Source organism: Nerophis ophidion, linkage group LG28 (assembly GCF_033978795.1).
Source record: "Nerophis ophidion isolate RoL-2023_Sa linkage group LG28, RoL_Noph_v1.0, whole genome shotgun sequence".
NCBI lineage: Eukaryota > Metazoa > Chordata > Actinopteri > Syngnathiformes > Syngnathidae > Nerophis > Nerophis ophidion.
This window is the reverse complement of record NC_084638.1, coordinates 25,969,379-25,991,199: the sequence shown is the minus strand read 5'-3', so window position 1 is coordinate 25,991,199 and position 21,821 is coordinate 25,969,379. Positions and strand designations below refer to the sequence as shown.

At 42.8% G+C, this 21,821-nt stretch overlaps 1 protein-coding gene across 1 annotated transcript in view; it reads right to left on the bottom strand.

Annotated features, from left to right (window-relative positions):
• LOC133544942 (zinc finger protein 142-like) overlaps positions 1-21,264 on the bottom strand; it is a 79,161-nt gene extending 57,897 nt beyond the window's left edge. The window contains exons 1-5 of the mRNA XM_061890189.1: positions 20,747-21,264; positions 10,525-11,771; positions 10,278-10,369; positions 10,111-10,230; positions 6,364-6,578 (exon numbers count right to left, since the gene is read on the bottom strand). Coding sequence (XP_061746173.1) covers positions 6,364-6,578; positions 10,111-10,230; positions 10,278-10,369; positions 10,525-11,771; positions 20,747-20,933 — 1,861 coding nt within the window. The 5' untranslated portion in view covers positions 20,934-21,264. The remainder of the gene's footprint in view (positions 1-6,363; positions 6,579-10,110; positions 10,231-10,277; positions 10,370-10,524; positions 11,772-20,746) is intronic.
• Positions 21,265-21,821: the final 557 nt, after the last annotated feature.

Sequence of the window (21,821 nt, the reverse complement as noted above, 5' to 3'; positions counted from 1 at the left end):
AACTTGATGCCAGCAACACGTGACGAAGAAGTTGGGAAAGGTGGCAAACACCGATAAAAGTGGAGGAATGCTCATCAAACACTTATTTGGAACATCCCACAGGTGTGCAGGCTAATTAGGAACAGGTGGGTGCCATGATTGGCTATAAAAACAGCTTCCCAAAAAATGCTCAGACTTTCACAAGAAAGGATGGGGCGAGGTACACCCCTTTGTCCACAAGTGCGTGAGCAAATAGTCAAACAGTTTAAGAACAACCTTTCTCAAAGTGCAATTGCAAGAAATTTAGGGATTTCAACATCTACAGTCCATAATATCATCAAGAGGTTCAGAGAATCTGGAGAAATCACTCCAAGTAATGGCCGGAAACCAACATTGAATGACCGTGACCTTCAATCACTCAGACGGCACTGTATCAAAAACCGACATCAATCTCTAAAGGATATCACCACATGGGCTCAGGAACACTTCAGGAAACCACTGTCACTAAATACAGTTGGTCGCTACATCTGTAAGTGCAAGTTAAAGCTCTACTATGCAAAGCCAAAGCCAATTATCAACAACATCCAGAAACGCCGCCGGCTTCTCTGGGCCCGAGATCATCTAAGATGGACTGATGCAAAGTGGAAAAGTGTTATGTGGTCTAACGAGTCCACATTTCAAATTGTTTTTGAAAATATTCAACATTGTTTCATCCGGACCAAAGGGGAAGCGAACCATCCAGACTGTTATCCACGTAAAGTTGTAAAGCCAGCATCTGTGATGGTATGGGGGTGCATTAGTGCCCAAGGCATGGGTAGCTTAAACATCTGTGAAGGCACCATTAATGCTGAAAGGTACATACAGGTTTTGGAACAACATATGCTGCCATCCAAGCGTAGTCTTTTTCATGGACGCCCCTGCTTATTTCAGCGAGACAATGCCAAGCCACGTGTTACAACAGCGTGGCTTTGCAAAAAAAGAGTTCGGGTACCTACGTGGGCCATCTGCAGTCCAGACCTGTCTCCCATGGAAAATGTGTGGCACATTATGAAGCGTAAAATACGACAGCGGAGACCCCGGACTGTTGAAGGATGTAACACAGTGGTGAACATGCCCTTTCCCAACTACTTTGGCACGTGTTGCAGCCATGAAATTCTAAGTTAATTATTATTTGCAAAAAAATAAATAAAGTTTATGAGTTTGAACATCAAATATGTTGTCTTTGTAGCATATTTAACTGAATATGGGTTGAAAAGGATTTGCAAATCATTATATTCTGTTTATATTTACATCTAACACAATTTCCCAACTCGTATGGAAAAGGGGTTTATATATATATATATATATATATATATACACACACACATATATCCATCCATCCATCATCTTCCGCTTATCCGAGGTCGGGTCGCGGGGGCAGCAGCCTAAGCAGGGAAGCCCAGACTTCCCTATCTCCAGCCACTTCGTCTAGCTCTTCCCGGGGGATCCCGAGGCGTTCCCAGGCCAGCCGGGAGACATAGTCTTTCCAACGTGTCCTGGGTCTTCCCCGTGGCCTCCTACCAGCTGGACGTGCCCTAAACACATCCCTAGGGAGGCGTTCGGGTGGCATCCTGACCAGATGCCCGAACCACCTCATCTGGCTCCTCTTGATGTGGAGGAGCAGCGGCTTTACGTTGAGCTCCTCCCGGATGGCAGAGCTTCTCACCCTATCTCTAAGGGAGAGCCCCGCCACCCGGCGGAGGAAACTCATTTCGGCCGCTTGTACCCGTGATCTTATCCTTTCGGTCATGACCCAAAGCTCATGACCATAGGTGAGGATGGGAACGTAGATCGACCGGTAAATTGAGAGCTTTGCCTTCCGGCTCAGCTCCTTCTTCACCACAACGGATCGATACAACGTCCGCATTACTGAAGACGCCGCACCGATCCGCCTGTCGATCTCACGATCCACTCTTCCCCCACTCGTGAACAAGACTCCTAGGTACTTGAACTCCTCCACTTGGGGCAGGGTCTCCTCCCCAACCCGGAGATGGCACTCCACCCTTTTCCGGGCGAGAACCATGGACTCGGACTTGGAGGTGCTGATTCTCATTCCGGTCGCTTCACACTCGGCTGCGAACCGATCCAGTGAGAGCTGAAGATCCCGGCCGGATGAAGCCATCAGGACCACATCATCTGCAAAAAGCAGAGACCTAATCCCGTGGCCACCAAACCGGAACCCCTCAACGCCTTGACTGCGCCTAGAAATTCTGTCCATAAAAGTTATGAACAGAATCGGTGACAAAGGACAGCCTTGGCGGAGTCCAACCTTCACTGGAAACGTGTCCGACTTACTGCCGGCAATGCGGACCAAGCTCTGACACTGATCATACAGGGAGCGGACTGCCACAATAAGACATTCCGATACCCCATACTCTCTGAGCACTCCCCACAGGACTTCCCGAGGGACACGGTCGAATGCCTTCTCCAAGTCCACAAAGCACATGTAGACTGGTTGGGCAAACTCCCATGCACCCTCAAGAACCCTGCCGAGAGTATAGAGCTGGTCCACAGTTCCACGACCAGGACGAAAACCACACTGTTCCTCCTGAATCCGAGGTTCGACTATCCGGCGAAGCCTCCTCTCCATTACACCTGAATAAACCTTACCGGGGAGGCTGAGGAGTGTGATCCCACGATAGTTGGAACACACCCTCCGGTCCCCCTTCTTAAAGAGAGGGACCACCACCCCGGTCTGCCAATCCAGAGGTACCGCCCCCGATGTCCACGCGATGCTGCAGAGTCTTGTCAACCAAGACAGCCCCACAGCATCCAGAGCCTTAAGGAACTCCGGGCGGATCTCATCCACCCCCGGGGCCTTGCCGCCGAGGAGCTTTTTAACTACCTCAGCGACCTCAGCCCCAGAAATAGGAGAGTCCACTACAGATTCCCCAGGCACCGCTTCCTCAAAGAAAGACGTGTTGGTGGGATTGAGGAGGTCTTCGAAGTATTCCCTCCACCGATCCACAACATCCGCAGTCGAAGTCAGCAGAACACCATCCGCACCATACACGGTGTTGATAGTGCACTGCTTCCCCTTCCTGAGGCGCCGTATGGTGGTCCAGAATCGCTTCGAAGCCGTCCGGAAGTCGTTTTCCATGGCTTCCCCGAACTCTTCCCATGTCCGAGTTTTTGCCTCCGCGACCGCTAAAGCTGCACACCGCTTGGCCCGTCGGTACCCGTCCACTGCCTCCGGAGTCCTATGAGCCAAAAGAACCCGATAGGACTCCTTCTTCAGCTTGACGGCATCCCTCACTGCTGGTGTCCACCAACGGGTTCTGGGATTACCGCCACGACAGGCACCAACAACCTTGCGGCCACAGCTCCAATCAGCCGCCTCGACAATAGAGGTTCGGAACATGGTCCACTCGGACTCAATGTCCCGCACCTCCCTCGTGACATGTTCAAAGTTCTCCCGGAGGTGTGAATTGAAACTCTCTCTGACAGGAGACTCTGCCAGACGTTCCCAGCAGACCCTCACAATGCGCTTGGGCCTGCCAGGTCTGTCCGGCATCCTCCCCCACCATCGCAGCCAACTCACCACCAGGTGGTGATCGGTAGAAAGCTCCGCCCCTCTCTTCACCCGAGTGTCCAAAACATAAGGCCGCAAATCCGATGACACAACTACAAAGTCGATCATGGAACTGCGGCCTAGGGTGTCCTGGTGCCAAGTGCACATATGTACACCCTTATGTTTGAACATGGTGTTTGTTATCGACAAACTGTGACGAGCACAAAAGTCCAATAACAAAACACCACTCGGGTTTAGATCCGGGCGACCATTCTTCCCAATCACGCCTCTCCAGGTTTCACTGTCGTTGCCAACATGAGCGTTGAAGTCTCCCAGTAGGACAAGGGAATCACCCGGAGGAGCACTTTCCAGTACTCCCTCGAGTGTACCCAAAAAGGGTGGGTACTCTGAACTGCTGTTTGGTGCGTAAGCACAAACAACAGTCAGGACCCGTCCCCCCACCCGAAGGCGAAGGGAAGCTACCCTCTCGTCCACTGGGTTGAACTCCAACGTGCAGGCTTTGAGCCGGGGGGCAACGAGAATTGCCACCCCAGCCCGTCGCCTCTCACTGCCGGCAACGCCAGAGTGGAAGAGGGTCCAGTCCCTCTCGAGAGAACTGGTTCCAGAGCCCTTGCTGTGCGTCGAGGTGAGTCCGACTATATCCAGCCCGAACTTCTCTACCTCGCGCACTAGCTCAGGCTCCTTCCCCCCCAGTGAGGTGACGTTCCACGTCCCAAGAGCTAGCTTCTGTAGCCGAGGATCGGACCGCCAAGTGCCCTGCCTTCGGCTGCCGCCCAGCTCACAATGCACCCGACCTCTATGGCCCCTCCTATGAGTGGTGAGCCCATTGGAGGGATGACCCACGTTGCCTCTTCGGGCTGTGCCCGGCCGGGCCCCATGGGAACAGGCCCGACCACCAGGCGCTCGCCATCGTGCCCCAACTCCGGGCCTGGCTCCAGAGCGGGGCCCCGGTGACCCACGTCCGGGCGAGGGAAATCTGGGTTCATTTCGTTGTAATTCCATAGAAGTCTTTGAGCTGCTCTTTGTCTGATCACTCACCTAAGACCTGTTTGTCTTGGGAGACCCTACCAGGGGACATGAAAACCCCCAGACAACATAGCTCCTAGGATCATTGGGACACGCAAACTCCTCTACCACGGTAAGGTAGCAGCTCAGATATATATTTTTTTATATTGCTGGTTTTATCTTTGGTATGAACATTATTATGTAAACTCGAAGTAGTTTTTTTTTGTTCTTTGTTGTTGCTATTTTTGTATTACAACAATTTATTATTTGATCATGTTGTACTGCATTGTAATATTTTGTTTTGTGATAGTGTTTGATGTTTTTTTGCCTGGACCCCAGAACACATAGTCTCCACTGCGGTGTAGACTAATGGGGATCCTTAATAAACTAAACTACATGGGTCTTAGAGAGACCATGGATGGAGTGCTTGGCTATCCAGAGTCGGGACCCGGTGTGGACCGCTTGCCTGTGCATCGGTTGGGGACATCTCTGCGTCGCTCCGGATGGTCTCCTGCTGGCACCACTATGGACTGGACTCTCACACTATTATGTTAAATCCACTATGGACTGGACTCTCACACTATTGTTAGATCCACTATGGACTGGACTCTCACTATTATGTTAGATCCACTATGGACTGGACTCTCACTATTATGTTAGATCCACTATGGACTGGACTCTCACTATTATGTTAGATCCACTATGGACTAGACTCTCACTATTATGTTAGACCCACTACGGACTGGACTTTCACAATATTATGTTAGATCCACTACGGACTGGACTTTCACAATATAATGTTAGATCCACTACGGACTGGACTCTCAAACTATTATGTTGGATCCACTATGGACTGCACTCTCACTATTATGATAGACACACTACGGACTGGACTTTCACAATATTATGTTAGATCCACTACGGACTGGACTTTCACAATATAATGTTAGATCCACTACGGACTGGACTCTCACACTATTATGTTGGATCCACTATGGACTGCACTCTCACTATTATGATAGACACACTACGGACTGGACTTTCACAATATTATGCTAGACCCAATCGACGTCTATTACGTCTGGTGTCCACTAGAGGTGGACACCAGATGTGAGGTCCCCCACATCCACGGTCCTCTCCAAGGTTTCTCATAGTCACTCACATTGACATCCCACTGGGTTGTGAGTTGTTCCTTGCCCTTTTGTGGGATCTGAACCGAGGATGTCGTTTAGGCTTTTTTGCAGCCCTTTGAGATTATTTTGATTTAGGGCTGTATACATAAACATTGATTGATTTTTTGAGATAGGGTGAGAAGCTCTGTCATCCGGGAGGAGCTCAGAGCAGCGGCTGAGATGAGGTGGTTCAGGAATCTGCTCAGGATGCCACTCGAACGCCTCCCTAGGGAGGTGTTTCGGGCACGTCCGACCGGTAGGAGGCCACAGGGAAGACCCAGGACATGTTGGGAGGACTATCTCTCCCGGCTGGCCTGGGAACACCTCGGGATCCCTTGGAAAAAGCTGGATAAAGTGGCTGGGGAGAGGGAAGTCTGGGCTTCTCTGCTTAGGCTGCTGCCCCCACAACCCGACCTCGGATAAGTGGAGGAAGATGGATGGATATAGATATATATGTGTGTGTTCTGTTAGATCACTAATGGTAACATAAGCCAGTCGTTGATGTTTTTATAAAAAATAAATAAATGTAACTTTGCAAGTTGCAAACCGACACTTTGTTGTCTGTCATTGTGAGCACGCTTTATATTCCAAATGTCATAAAGTTAGTAAAGATGTGAGAGTAAGAAGTCAACAAACCTGTTCTGTGCAGCACAACTTGATGTTTCTTGAAGACAGCGTCCAGTAGTTGATTATTCTCCTCCTTTGTTCTAGAAAGTTCCGCCTCGTATTCTGCTATCGTTCTTTCTAACACTACAAATATTTCTTGGGCGGCAGCAGTTAGTCGCTGGTCCACCAACTCTCTCAACATGTGTAATGTAGACATTTTCACACAATGCCAACACTTTGACACTCACACTTAATCTCTACTTAGCGATGTGTTGACAACTTCTGTTAGCAGCTAACAAGCTAAGCTAACGAGCGAGCTAAGCTAAGTCAGCACGAAACGCGGCAAAATGCTTCTCGCGCACCGAGACGATCTTATCCCTAAATAAAGACTCAAAGATGTATTTTATACGACGTGAATGTTTACAAACTGGAGAAAAAGTAACAAGACTGACTTATTAGCGTTCGGCTCCCTTCTTTTCTCCGTCGACGTGCTTCCACGAGGGTTAACGCACATGACGTCACAAGGCAGCGCTGCGCTGTTCTCGCGAGATGTGAAAAGTGCGGGAGTGTCAGAGGAACTACGCGTCATGACGTCATTTAAGCGTTTACTGCATATTTACTGCACTCGTCCAATGAAGTCTATCATTGATTAAAAATTACTATAATTGACTCATTTTTAAAACGAATTTCAAGCTTTTTGCTTGACTAATAATGCCAGACACATATTTATCGTACGTGTTTAAATTAAAGATTAAAATGCAGGTTTTCATACCAAAATAAAGATTCAGTGTGAGCGTGTGCGAGATCATTGAAAACCTGCTGTTTGCGTATCCAAACAGAATTATGTACAACAATAACAAAGTATTTTTGTAACTTTTTGCAACTCAACGCCCAAACAACGGAAATGCTGATTATCGGTCCTGCTAGACACCGACCTCTATTTAATAATACAACTTTAACATTTGACAACCAAATAATTAAACAAGGCGACACGGTAAAGAATCTGGGTATTATCTTTGACCCAACTCTCTCCTTTGAGCCACACATTAAAAGCGTTACTAAAACGGCCTTCTTTCATCTCCGTAATATCGCTAAAATTTCTCCCCATTTTGTCCACTAAAGACGCTGAGATCATTATCCATGTGTTTGTTACGTCTCGCCTCAACTACTGTAACGTATTATTTTCGGGTCTCCCCATGTCTAGCATTAAAAGATTATAGTTGGTACAAAATGCGGCTGCTAGACTTTTGACAAGAACTACAATGTTTGATCATATTACGCCTATACTGTATATACCTTTATATAGATATATACATACATATATACCTATACTGTATATACCTTTATATACATATATACTTATACTGTATATACCTTTATATACATATATACCTATACTGTATATACCTTTATATACATATATACATACATATATACCTATACTGTATATACCTTTATATACATATATACGTATAATGTATATACCTTTATATACATACATATATACCTATACTGTATATACCTTTATATACATATATACATACATATATACCTATACTGTATACACCTTTATATACATATATACCTATAATGTATATACCTTTATATACATACATATATACCTATACTGTATATACCTTTATATACATATATACATACATATATACCTATACTGGCTCACCTGCACTGGCTTCCTGTGCACTTAAGATGTGACTTTAAGGTTTTACTACTTACGTATAAAATACTACACGGTCTAGCTACATCCTATCTTGCCGATTGTATTGTACCATATGTCCCGGCAAGAAATCTGCCTTCAAAGGACTCCGGCTTATTAGTGATTCCCAAAGCCCAAAAAAAGTCTGCGGGCTATAGAGCGTTTTCATTTCGGGCTCCAGTACTCTGGAATGCCCTCCCGGTAACAGTTGGAAATGCTATCTCAGTAAAAGCATTTAAGTCTCACCTTAAAACTCATTTGTATACTCTAGCCTTTAAATAGACCTTTTTAGACCAGTTGATCTGCCGCTTCTTTTCTTTTTCTCCTCTGTCCCCCCCTCCCTTATGGAGGGGGTCCAGTCCGATTGCCATGGATGAAGTACTGGCTGTCCAGAGTCGGGACCCAGGATGGGGGGGGGGGTGCCTCTCCAAGGTTCTCAGAGTCATCATCGTCACCGGCGTCCCACTGGGTGTGAGTTTTCCTTGCCCTTATAAGGGTTCTTCCGAGTATGTCGTAGTGGTTTGTGCAGCCCTTTGAGAAACTGGTGATTTAGGGCTGTATAAATAAACATTAATTGATTGATATTTATTAATATTATGTATAGAATTAGAATAATGTTGGGGGAGCAGCACCAGCAAAAGAGACTCAAACCATCTTGATGAAGTGAGCCGGAAAGCCAGCCAAACTATTGGCTGGCAGTTGGAGGCGTTTGTGTCCGTGAGGGACAGGAAGACACTGGACAAACTGCTGGCCATCATGGACTATCCTGCCCACCCACTCCAGCAACAATTGAGGGACAGCGGAGTTCATACTCCAACAGGCTCCTTCAGCTTCCTTCCCGCACTGTGCCATTCAAGAACTCCTTCATTCCACACTCCATCCAGCTGTATAATCACTCCCCATACAGCAATAGATAATATCCGTCTATTACCTGACACCTGACATGTCAGCTACTTCTCTTTGGTTTTAATGTCTATATTCTATTTTTCTGCTGGATTTACTCTCTTTCTTATGCTAGGGCTGTAATATTATACATAGTAATTGGTATATATTGTATTTATGTTATATACATATTATATCTGTATAAATAATATACTGTACACGTTAAGTGTGTATATTCGCAGATATGTTATATTTTACATTGCTATATCTAGTCTCTTTATACCTACATTTTCCTTTCCATCCTTACACTTTCCATCATTGTAACTGAACTACTCTGTTGAACAATTTCCCTTGTGGATCATTAAAGTTTGTCTAAGTCTAATAAAATATATATAACAGGTAAATGTGGGTGTATATATATATATATATATATATATATATATATATAGAAATATATATATATATACACACATTTATGTATCAATATATATACACATCTATATATCCATATTTATATTATATATATGTATACACACACACACTAGATATACATATATATATATATATATACATACACACATATATAGATACACAAATACATATGTGTATATATATACATATTTATATATAAAATGTGTGTATATATGCATTAATGTATGTATATCTACATATATATGTATATATGGGTATATATATGTATGAACATATATATAGATATATGTATGTATATATATATATACACATATATAAATATATATACATACATCTATATAGATACACACACATCTATATACACATACTTATATACATTCATGTATGTATAAATATATATACATATACACATACATATATACACACACACACACATATATACACATGCTGTGCCGTGAATTTAATTTATTTGCTCATTTAAGAATGCAATGGCCTATTAGCATAAAAACAGTGTCTGATTATCAAATATCACTTCGATCATCTGACTCAAGACTTACTAACACAACATTGCAAGTTTTCTTGTCCTGACAGAGCAGACGTTTAAAAGGCAAACATTTATCCATGAAAGTATGTACAAGCTGCTGACGGCGTGTATGACAAAGAAGCAGCTGGAGGGAGAGACCGTAGAAGGCCAGTCTCCAAGGTAAATACTGTACATTCTTATTGTTACGTTCGGTGGTTCACTTTACTCTGGGTCAAAGTCGGGGGGGCTAAAGAGGGGTGAAGAAGGTCCGTGTCCAAGCGGAAGGTCGAGATCCAAGAGGCAGTCAGGGAAGCAGAGGAAAGGTGGGGTGAGAGGAGGCGCACAGCTGGAAATTTGGGAACGAGGGGGTAGTGTACTTGAACAGAAGACTACGTTCCGGCACGGAAAAGCAGGTTGTGCAGGCTTTTGAAGGCAGAACCTCTGATCAACTTCAGGTGTGCCGATTGCCGAGGGATTGACCGCAGCTGCCAGGTGCAGGACTATTTTACATATTTTCAAGTTTGCTATTAAAGTGATTGAAAAGTGACTAAAAGGAACTTTGACTCTCAGGTAGGTAGTTTGCGTTATAACAAGATAAAACTAAAGTCTGGTTGAATATCAGTACCAGGACATGTCAGAAATTGGTTAAAGAACAAGTGATCACATTTCGGTGTTGGTCCTGATCAGCATCTGGATCCTGGTGGAGGGCCGCGGTGCGCTTTTCTCTTTTACTGCCAGCACACTGGTGATTGTGGAGTTGGTTCTGGTGATAGAATGTTTCGTCGCACACACTGCAACTCAGCACTTTCCCCCCAGTGTGTATTCTCGTGTGATATTTCAAACTGCTCCTCTTTGTAAAACTCTGACCGCAGGTTGCACAAGAGAACGGTTTTTCCCCGGTGTGCGTTTTCATGTGGAAAGTCAAATCACTCTTTCGGATGAAGTTGGAATCACACACAGAACAGGAAAAGGGTTTTTCTCCGGTGTGCGTTCTGATGTGCTCTCTCAATTGGTTCCTCCGGGACACACATAAGCCACAGGTTGAGCAGGAAAAAAGTTTTTCCCCAGTGTGTTTCTTTGTGTGATCTGTCAAACTGTTCTTCCTTGAGAAACCCTTGCCGCAGGTTGCGCAGGAAAAAGGTTTTTTTCCCGTGTGTGTTGTCATGTGGCTGTTCAATCTGTCCTTTCTAGAAAAGCCCATCCCGCACACCGAACAGGAAAATAGTTTCACTTCAGTGTGCTCTCTCATGTGTCTTTTCAAGCTTAATGAGCAAGAAAGAGGTTTCTTTTGAGTGTGAATTTTTGCGTGTTTTATCAGGTCTGCTTTTACGCTGAATACTTGACTGCACGCCGAGCACGGGAACGGTTTCTCTTGAGTGTGAATTTTTATGTGTCTGTTTAGGGACTTTTTGAGGCCAAAACTTTTGTCACAGTGAGGACATTTCCAGGGAGGGCTGTCCGGGTCCCATGTCTTGTCGTCTGTAGAGTCTTCATCATCAGTGTCAGGAGAGTAAAACGTGTCCTCACTATCAGTTTTAGAAGAGTGTGAGGTGGTGTCCTCACTATCTGATGGTGGAGCTGAGATCTTGTCTGCTTGTGATCCTCCACAGTGGTCTCCATCAGCTTCTGTTGTCATGTGTTGAGTTGGAGGCTCCGCCTCCCTCTTCTCCTCACTTTCACCTTTGACCTCGTCATCGTCACCCTTCACAGGGACACCAGTCGCTGGGGACTCCGCCCGTCCTTCAATATGCTCTCCCTCCTGACTGATGCCGTGTTCCTCCACTTCCTCTTTAATGTTCGGGGGCTGTGGGACCTCTTCTTCCTCTTTTATGCACAAGGGTGGTGGTTCTTCCTCCCGCAGGTGGACAAGATGTTCATCAGCGACGTCTGCGGGACACGAGAAGACAAACGCGTGCTTTAGAGAAGGCCAGTTTTGCTCAGTCACATGAGACATTGTCTGGCACCAACATACAGTTGTGATCAAAAGTTTACATACACTTACTTGTAAGGAACATAATTCGGTCCACAGAACTTTCTTTCGGAAGGTCTGATCTTTGTCCATGTGATGTCAGACGAAACAAAAATGGAGCTGTTTGGCCACAATACCCAGCAATATGTTTAGACCAGGAACACCATTCCTACCGTCAAGCATGGTGGTAGTATTATGCTCTGGGACAGTTTTTGCTAAGAACCGATCAAGAAGGTAACACCAGGATGCAGAGACGGGAGGCAAGGTAGAATTATAAAAAACAACAAAAGGCGATGGGGCAGAAGTACACACCATGAATTAAAAATAAAAACAAGTTCCTCAGTGGTCAGCAGAGGAAAAAGGCCAGGACACACTGAGCACAGCATAAAGTCCACAATACCCAAGAATATGTTTGGAAGAGAAAAAGTGAGGCTTTTAACCCCAGGGTCACCATTCCTACCGCCAAGCATGGTGGTGGTAGTATTATGCTCTGGGGCTGTTTTGCTGCCAATGGAACTGGTGGTTTACAGAGAGTGAATGGGACAATGAAAAAGGAAGATTCCCTCCAAATTCTTCAGGACAAGCTAAAATCATTAGCTTGGGCACAACAGGACAATGACCCCAAATACACATCAAAAGTGGTAAAGAAATGGCTAAATCAGACTAGAATGAAGGTTTTAGAATGGCTTTCCCAAAGTCCTGACTTAATACACGTGTGGACAATGCTGAAGAAACAAGTCCATGTCAGAAAAGCAACACATTTAGCGGAACTGCACCAATTTTGTCAAAAGGAGTAGTCAGAAATTCAAGCAGAAGCTGAAGTAATTCACACTCACATACTAGGGCCAATTTAGTGTTGCCCATCAAGCTATCCCCAGGTGCATGCCTTTGGAAGTGTGTGAATGTTGTCTGTCTATCTGTGTTGGCCCTGCGATGAGGTGGCGACTTGTCCAGGGTGTACCCTACCTTCCGCCCAATTGTAGCTGAGGGAGGCGCCAGCGCCCCCCGTGACCCCAAAAGGGAATAAGCGGTAGAAAATGGATGGATGGATGAAGTAATTTAGCACTTTTCTAGACTCTTAGAGCGCTCACAGATGAAAGTTTGAAACTAGCTTGTTTACTTCTTCATTCAACTAGGTTAGCTACTGCAGCCAGGCTAGCAGTCAAGTAGTAGTCAAATGTAGAGTGACTTAATAGTCACTCTACATTTGATGGTAGTGAAACTACACTTAAAAATAGTCACACTACACTTTATGATGGTGCCACAAAACATAATGGTAGTGACACTACACTTAATAGTCACTCTACACTTTATGATAGTGAAACTACACCTAATGATAGTAAAACTACACTGAATGATAGTGAAAATACACTTTATGATGGTGCCACTAAACTTAATGATAGTGACACTACACTTATTCATGCTGACACTACACTTAATAGTCACTCCACACTTTATGATAGTGACACTACACTTTATAATACTGACACTACACTCAATGATAGTGACACTACACTTAATAGTCACTCTACACTTTTATGATAGTGACACTACACTCAATGATAGTGACACTACACTTAATAGTCACTCTACACTTTATGATAGTGAAACTACACTTAATGATAGTGAAACTACACTTGATGATAGTGACACAACACTTTATGATGGTGCCACTAAACTTAATGATAGTGACACTACACTAATTCATGCTGACACTACACTTAATACACTCTACACTCAATGATAGTGACACTACACTTAATAGTCACTCTACACTTTCTGATAGTGACACTACACTTTCTGATAGTGACACTACACAATTGTGACAGTGACATTACACTTTGATGGTGACACTAAACTTTATGATAGTGACCCTACACTTAATGAGTGACATTAAACTTTATGATAGTGACACTACACTTAATGATAGTGCCACTACACTTTGATAGTGACACTACACTTAATAGTCACTCTACACTTTTATGATAGTGACACTACACTCAATGATAGTGACACTACACAATGATAGTGACACTACACTTAATAGTCACTCTACACTTTATGATAGTGAAACTACACTTAATGATAGTGAAACTACACTTGATGATAGTGACACAACACTTTATGATGGTGCCACTAAACTTAATGATAGTGACACTACACTAATCCATGCTGACACTACACTTAATGCACTACACTCAATGATAGTGACACTACACTTAATAGTCACTCTACACTTTATGATAGTGACACTACACTTTCTGATAGTGACACTACACAATTGTGACAGTGACATTACACTTTGATGGTGACACTAAACTTTATGATAGTGACCCTACACTTAATGAGTGACATTAAACTTTATGATAGTGACACTACACTTGATGATAGTGCCACTAAACTTTGAAAGTGACACTACGCTTTTGCGATAGTGACACTAAACTTTATGACGGTGACACTAAACTCTATAATAGCAACAGTACACTTTATGATAGTGACATTAAACTTTATGATAGTGAGATTAAACTTGTGATAGTGACACTAAACTTTATGATGGAGACAATACACTTTATGACAGTGACACTACACTTTATGACAGTGACACTACACTTTATGATAGTGACAATAAACTTTGATAGTAAAACTACACGTTATGATAGTGACACTACACTTTATGATAGTGACACTACACTTTTGTGATAGTGACTTTAAACTTTATGATGGTGACACTAAAATTTGTGATAGTGACACTACACTTTTGTGATGGTGATACTAAACGTTATGATAGTGACACTACACTTTATGATAGTGACACTACACTTTTGTGATAGTGACTTTAAACTTTATGATGGTGACACTAAAATTTGTGATAGTGACACTACACTTTTGTGATGGTGATACTAAACGTTATGATGGTGACACTACACTTTATGATAGTGACACTACACTTTTGTGATAGTGACTTTAAACTTTATGATGGTGACACTAAAATTTGTGATAGTGACACTACACTTTTGTGATGGTGATACTAAACGTTATGATGGTGACACTACACTTTATGATAGTGACACTACACTTTTGTGATAGTGACTTTAAACTTTATGATGGTGACACTAAAATTTGTGATAGTGACACTACACTTTTGTGATGGTGACACTAAACGTTATGATAGTGACACTACACTTTATGATAGTGACACTACACTTTATGATAGTGACATTACACTTTTGTGATAGTGACTTTAAACTTTATGATGGTGACACTAAAATGTCTGATAGTGACACTACACTTTTGTGATGGTGATACTAAACGTTATGATGGTGACACTACAATTTATGCTAGTGACACTACACCTTATGATAGTAACGTGTAGCAATGATTGTCACACACACACAAGGTGTGGTGAAATTATTCTCTGCATTTGACCCATCACCCTTGATCACCCTCTGGGAGGTGAGGGGAGCAGTGAGCAGCAGGTGTGGCCTCGCCCGGGAATCATTTTTGGTGATTTAACCCCCAATTCCAACCCTTGATGCTGAGTGCCAAGCAGGGAGGTAATGGCTCCCATGTTTATAGTCTTTGGTATGACTCCACACTGTGATAGTGACAGATAGTTTACGATGGTGACACTACACTTTGTGATCATGACACTATACTTTGTGATGGTGACACTACACTTTATGATGGTGACATTACATTTTGTGATAGTCACACAACATTTTGTGATAGTTACACTAGTTTACGATGGTGACACTACACTTTGTGATAGTGACATTTCACTTTATGATAGTGACATTTCACTTTATGATGGTGACACTACACTTTATGATGGTGACAATAGACTTTGTGATAGTGACATTATACTTTGTGATAGTGACATTACACTTGATGACACTACACTTTATAATTGTGATACTACATTTATTGACGGTGACACTACAATTAATAATAGTGAAACTACACTTAATGATCTAGACACTACACTCTATCATAGTGACACTACAGGGGTCTCAAACAGATAGTACAACTCTTAATATCTTATAAGTGTTTAGTTCAGACATAATGATTCTATTTATTGAAAATGGTTAATTTTTTTAATGACCAAAAAAGCCGTCGTTTATTATTGCATTTTGGGCAAGTGGAAGTCTAGCGGTGTTTGGCTTGATAATCATGGCGGACCAACGACACAGACTTTGCTGCGGAGATTTCCCCTCGGAGTAAACGGAGCCAAGCGCTTGGTTTAAGCTCATTTTCCCTCACTTCCTGCCGTGTGTTTAAGAGACGCTGCTGTGTTTAGATGGAGACAGGTGTGGACAATATTGGAGACACTTGTCCCCACACTCAAAGTATACAGCGAAGGAGAAAACTATTTGATGTTTTGAAGCAGGCCACAACTTCTCACAATACCCAGCAATATGTTTAGAGGAGAAAGGGTGAGGCCTTAAATCCCAGGAACACCACACCTACTGTCAAGCATGGTGGTGGTAGTATTATGCTCTGGGGCTGTTTTTCTGCCAATGGAACTGGTGCTTTACAGAGAGTAAACGGGACAATGAAAAAGGAGGACTACCTCCAAATTCTTCAGGACAACCCAAAATCATGGGGACGGGTCTTGGGCGCAGTTGGGTGTTCCAACAGGACAGTGACGTGAAAAGTGATAAAACAATGGCTAAATCAGGCTAGAATGGCCTTCCAAAGTCCTGACTTAAACATGTGGACAATGCTGAAGAAACAAGTCCATGTCAGAAACCAACACGTTTAGCTGAACTGCACCAATTTTGTCAAGAGGAGTGGTCAAACAATGTAAGCAGAAGCTTGTGGATGGCTACCAAAAGCGCCTTATTGCAGTGAAACTTGCCAAGGGACATGGAAGCAAATATTAACATTGCGGACATTAAGCCGCTCTTTTTTCCCTACACTTTGAACTCTGTGGCTTAAAAAACAGTGCGGCTGATTTATGTATTTTTCTTTGCTGACGGCCATCATGCAACTAGTTTCTTCTTTTAAACAAGCAGACACTGAATAAGTGTGTTATTGTTTGTGCCATGGCGTCATTTTTAGATGACTTTATTGCTCTTCTGTTTAGACGGAGCTTTGACCAGGAAGCTAGAATGCCATTGAGTCTTCTAGTCATCCATAGCGTTTCTACTCGTATGGATTCTTCATCCATCACTCTAAGCAAGGTTTGTAAGTTTTACAATATAACTAAAACAACTCTTACTTAAGAAACCATCCCACGTGTGATGTCTGTAAGAGTGTTGTCATGCATATTTGTACGTGCTATCGCAATGTAACGAAGCTAACATCATTAGCTAATATGTTAACAAATTTACGAGTGCCTGTGTTTGTATTATTAACTTAAAGTGCAGGGTTTACCACACATTCATTTATTTGTGGCGGCCAGCCACGAAAGAAATACGGCCGCCACAAATAAGAGACAAAAAAAAAATATATATATATATTTTTTTTTCGGCTTTTGACTCGCTCGACCGCTCATAAAAGCAATGGCACTCTGTCTGTGAATGGAGCTTGTAGTTACATATTATATGAATATGTGAATATTATATAAATATGTACATAAAGTGTTGTAATTATATTCCTACTCTGCGTTCTTCTTGGTCATCGCCGCCGTCTTTGTGGTGCTTTCAATTGAATATGGGTTGAAAATGATTTGCAAATCATTGTATTCCGTTTGTATTTACATCTAACACATTTTCCTTACTCATATGGAAACAATTTTGTATATATAAATATATATATATATATATATATATATGTACATATATATATACACACACATACTTGTCGTTTGTTTTTTTGTTGTTGCTATTTGTGTATTACAACAATTTATTATTTGATCATGTTGCACTGCATTGTTAATATTTTGTTTTGAGATAGTGTTTGATGTCTGGCTGACCAGACTCGGGACCCGGAGTGGACCACTTGCCTGTGCATCGGTTGGGGACATCTCTGTGCTGCTGACTCTGTCTCCGCTCCAGATGGTGTCCTGCTGGACCCACTATGGACTGGACTCTCACTATTATGTTAGATCCACTATGGACTGGACTCTTACTATTATGTTAGATCCACTATGGACTGGACTCTCACTATTATGTTAGATCCACTATGGACTGGACTCTCACTATTATGTTAGATCCACTATGGACTGGACTCTCACACTATTATGTTAGATCCACTATGGACTGGAATCTCACTATTATGTTAGATCCACTATGGACTGGACTCTCACACTATTATGTTAGATCCACTATGGACTGGACTCTTACTATTATGTTAGATCCACTATGGACTGGACTCTCACACTATTATGTTAGATCCACTATGGACTGGACTCTCACTATTATGTTAGATCCACTATGGACTGGACTCTCACACTATTATGTTAGATCCACTATGGACTGGACTCTTACTATTATGTTAGATCCACTACGGACTGGACTCTTACTATTATGTTAGATACACTATGGACTGGACTCTCACACTATTATGTTAGATCCACTATGGACTGGACTCTCACACTATCATGTTAGATCCACTATGGAATGGACTCTCACCATTATGTTAGATCCACTATGGATTGGACTCTCACACTATTATGTTAGATCCACTATGGATTGGACTCTCACACTATTATGTTAGATCCACTATGGACTGGACTCTCACACTATTATGTTAGATCCACTAATGGCTGGACTCTCGCACTATTATGTTAGATCCGCTATGGACTGGACTCTCACTATTATGTTAGATCCACTATGGACTGGACTCTCACACTATTATGTTAGATCCACTATGGATTGGACTCTCACACTATTATGTTAGATCCACTATGGACTGGACTCTCACACTATTATGTTAGATCCACTAATGGCTGGACTTTCGCACTATTATGTTAGATCCACTATGGACTGGACTCTCACACTATTATGTTAGATCCACTATGGACTGGACTCTTACTATTATGTTAGATCCACTATGGACTGGACTCTCACACTATTATGTTAGATCCACTATGGACTGGACTCTCACTATTATGTTAGATCCACTATGGACTGGACTCTCACACTATTATGTTAGATCCACTATGGACTGGACTCTTACTATTATGTTAGATCCACTACGGACTGGACTCTTACTATTATGTTAGATCCACTATGGACTGGACTCTCACACTATTATGTTAGATCCACTATGGACTGGACTCTCACACTATTATGTTAGATCCACTAATGGCTGGACTCTCGCACTATTATGTTAGATCCACTATGGACTGGACTCTCACTATTATGTTAGATCCACTATGGACTGGACTCTCACTATTATGTTAGATCCACTATGGACTGGACTCTCACACTATTATGTTAGATCCACTATGGACTGGACTCTCACTATTATGTTAGATCCACTACGGACTGGACTCTCACACTATTATGTTAGATCCACTATGGACTGGACTCTCACCATTATGTTGGATCCACTATGGACTGGACTCTCACAATATTATGTTAGATCCACTATGGACTGGACTCTCACTATTATGTTAGATCCACTACGGACTGGACTCTCACTATCATGTTAGATCCACTATGGAATGGACTCTCACCATTATGTTAGATCCACTATGGATTGGACTCTCACACTATTATGTTAGATCCACTATGGATTGGACTCTCACACTATTATGTTAGATCCACTATGGACTGGACTCTCACACTATTATGTTAGATCCACTAATGGCTGGACTCTCGCACTATTATGTTAGATCCACTATGGACTGGACTCTCACTATTATGTTAGATCCACTATGGACTGGACTCTCACTATTACGTTAGATCCACTATGGATTGGACTCTCACACTATTATGTTAGATCCACTATGGATTGGACTCTCACACTATTATGTTAGATCCACTATGGACTGGACTCTCACTATTACGTTAGATCCACTATGGATTGGACTCTCACACTATTATGTTAGATCCACTATGGATTGGACTCTCACACTATTATGTTAGATCCACTATGGACTGGACTCTCACACTATTATGTTAGATCCACTAATGGCTGGACTCTCGCACTATTATGTTAGATCCACTATGGACTGGACTCTCACTATTATGTTAGATCCACTATGGACTGGACTCTCACTATTACGTTAGATCCACTATGGATTGGACTCTCACACTATTATGTTAGATCCACTATGGATTGGACTCTCACACTATTATGTTAGATCCACTATGGACTGGACTCTCACACTATTATGTTAGATCCGCTAATGGCTGGACTTTCGCACTATTATGTTAGATCCACTATGGACTGGACTCTCACTATTATGTTAGATCCACTATGGACTGGACTCTCACTATTATGTTAGATCCACTATGGACTGAACTCTCACTATTATGTTAGATCCACTATGGACTGGACTTCCACTATTATGTTGAATCCAAAACGCCTCCCTAGGGAGGTGTTTTGGGCATGTCTGACCGGTAGGAGGTCACGGGGAAGACCCAGGACACGTTGGGAGGACTATCCCTCCCGGCTGGCATGAGAACGCCTCGGGATCCCTTGGAAGGAACTGGACCAGGTGGCTGGGGAGAGGGAAGTCTGGGCTTCTCTGCTTAGGCTGCTGCCCCCGCAACCCAACCTCGGATAAGTGGAGGAAGATGGATGGATATAGATATATATATGTGTGTGTTCTGTTAGATCACTAATGGTAACAAACTAGTCGTTGATGTTTTTATAAAAAATAAATAAATTTAACTTTGCAAGTTGCAAACCGACACTTTGTTGTCTGTCATTGTGAGCACGCTTTATATTCCAAATGTCATAAAGTTAGTAAAGATGTGAGAGTAAGAAGTCAACAAACCTGTTCTGTGCAGCACAACTTGATGTTTCTTGAAGACAGCGTCCAGTAGTTGATTATTCTCCTCCTTTGTTCTAGAAAGTTCCGCCTCGTATTCTGCTATTGTTCTTTCTAACACTACAAATATTTCTTGGGCGGCAGCAGTTAGTCGCTGGTCCACCAACTCTCTCAACATGTGTAATTTACTCATTTTCACACAATGCCAACACTTTGACACTCACACTTAATCTCTACTTAGCGATGTGTTGACAACTCCTGCGTCTTTGTTAGCAGCTAACAAGCTAAGCTAACTAGCGAGCTAAGCTAAGTCAGCACGAAACGCGGCAAAATGCTTCTCGCGCACCGAGACGATCTTATCCCTAAATGAAGACTCAAATATGTATTTTATACGACGTGAATGTTTACAAACTGGAGAAAAAGTAACAAGACTGAGTTATTAGCGTTCGGCTCCCTTCTTTTCTCCGTCGACGTGCTTCCACGAGGGTTAACGCACATGACGTCACAAGGCAGCGCTGCGCTGTTCTCGCGAGATGTGAAATGCGCGGGAGTGTCAGAGGACCGTCGCGTCATGACGTCATTTAAGCGTTCACTGCAAAATGCAGCTATACACTGCTGTCGCTTCAACATTATGGATGTCTTTTATTCCAGTGTCCTGCAAAACAGTGCAAATTGTGAGACTGTGAGTCCATTTGGGTCACGAGATTCTCACTTTGGAAGGCTTCACAGTTCTGATGTTTGACATAATAAACCACAGTCTCATTGTACAAACAACATGTTCCATTTGGGTGTGATCTCATGGTGTTTAAACCAGGGGTGTCCAAAGTGCGGCCCGGGGGGCCATTTGTGGCCCGAAGCTAATTGTTTACCGGAAATGCTACTCCAAAAATAAAAAAGAACATTAAAAATATTGGAATGAGGTGAAATCTATCGAGAAAAAGTGACAAAAAGCTGCCATGCAGGCCGTTTTTTTTTCTTTTGTCTTTATTTTACCATGTAAAAAACATCTTTACCATGAATTGATGAACGTGGACCCCGATTTAAACAAGTTGAAAAACTTATTGGGGTGTTACCATTTAGT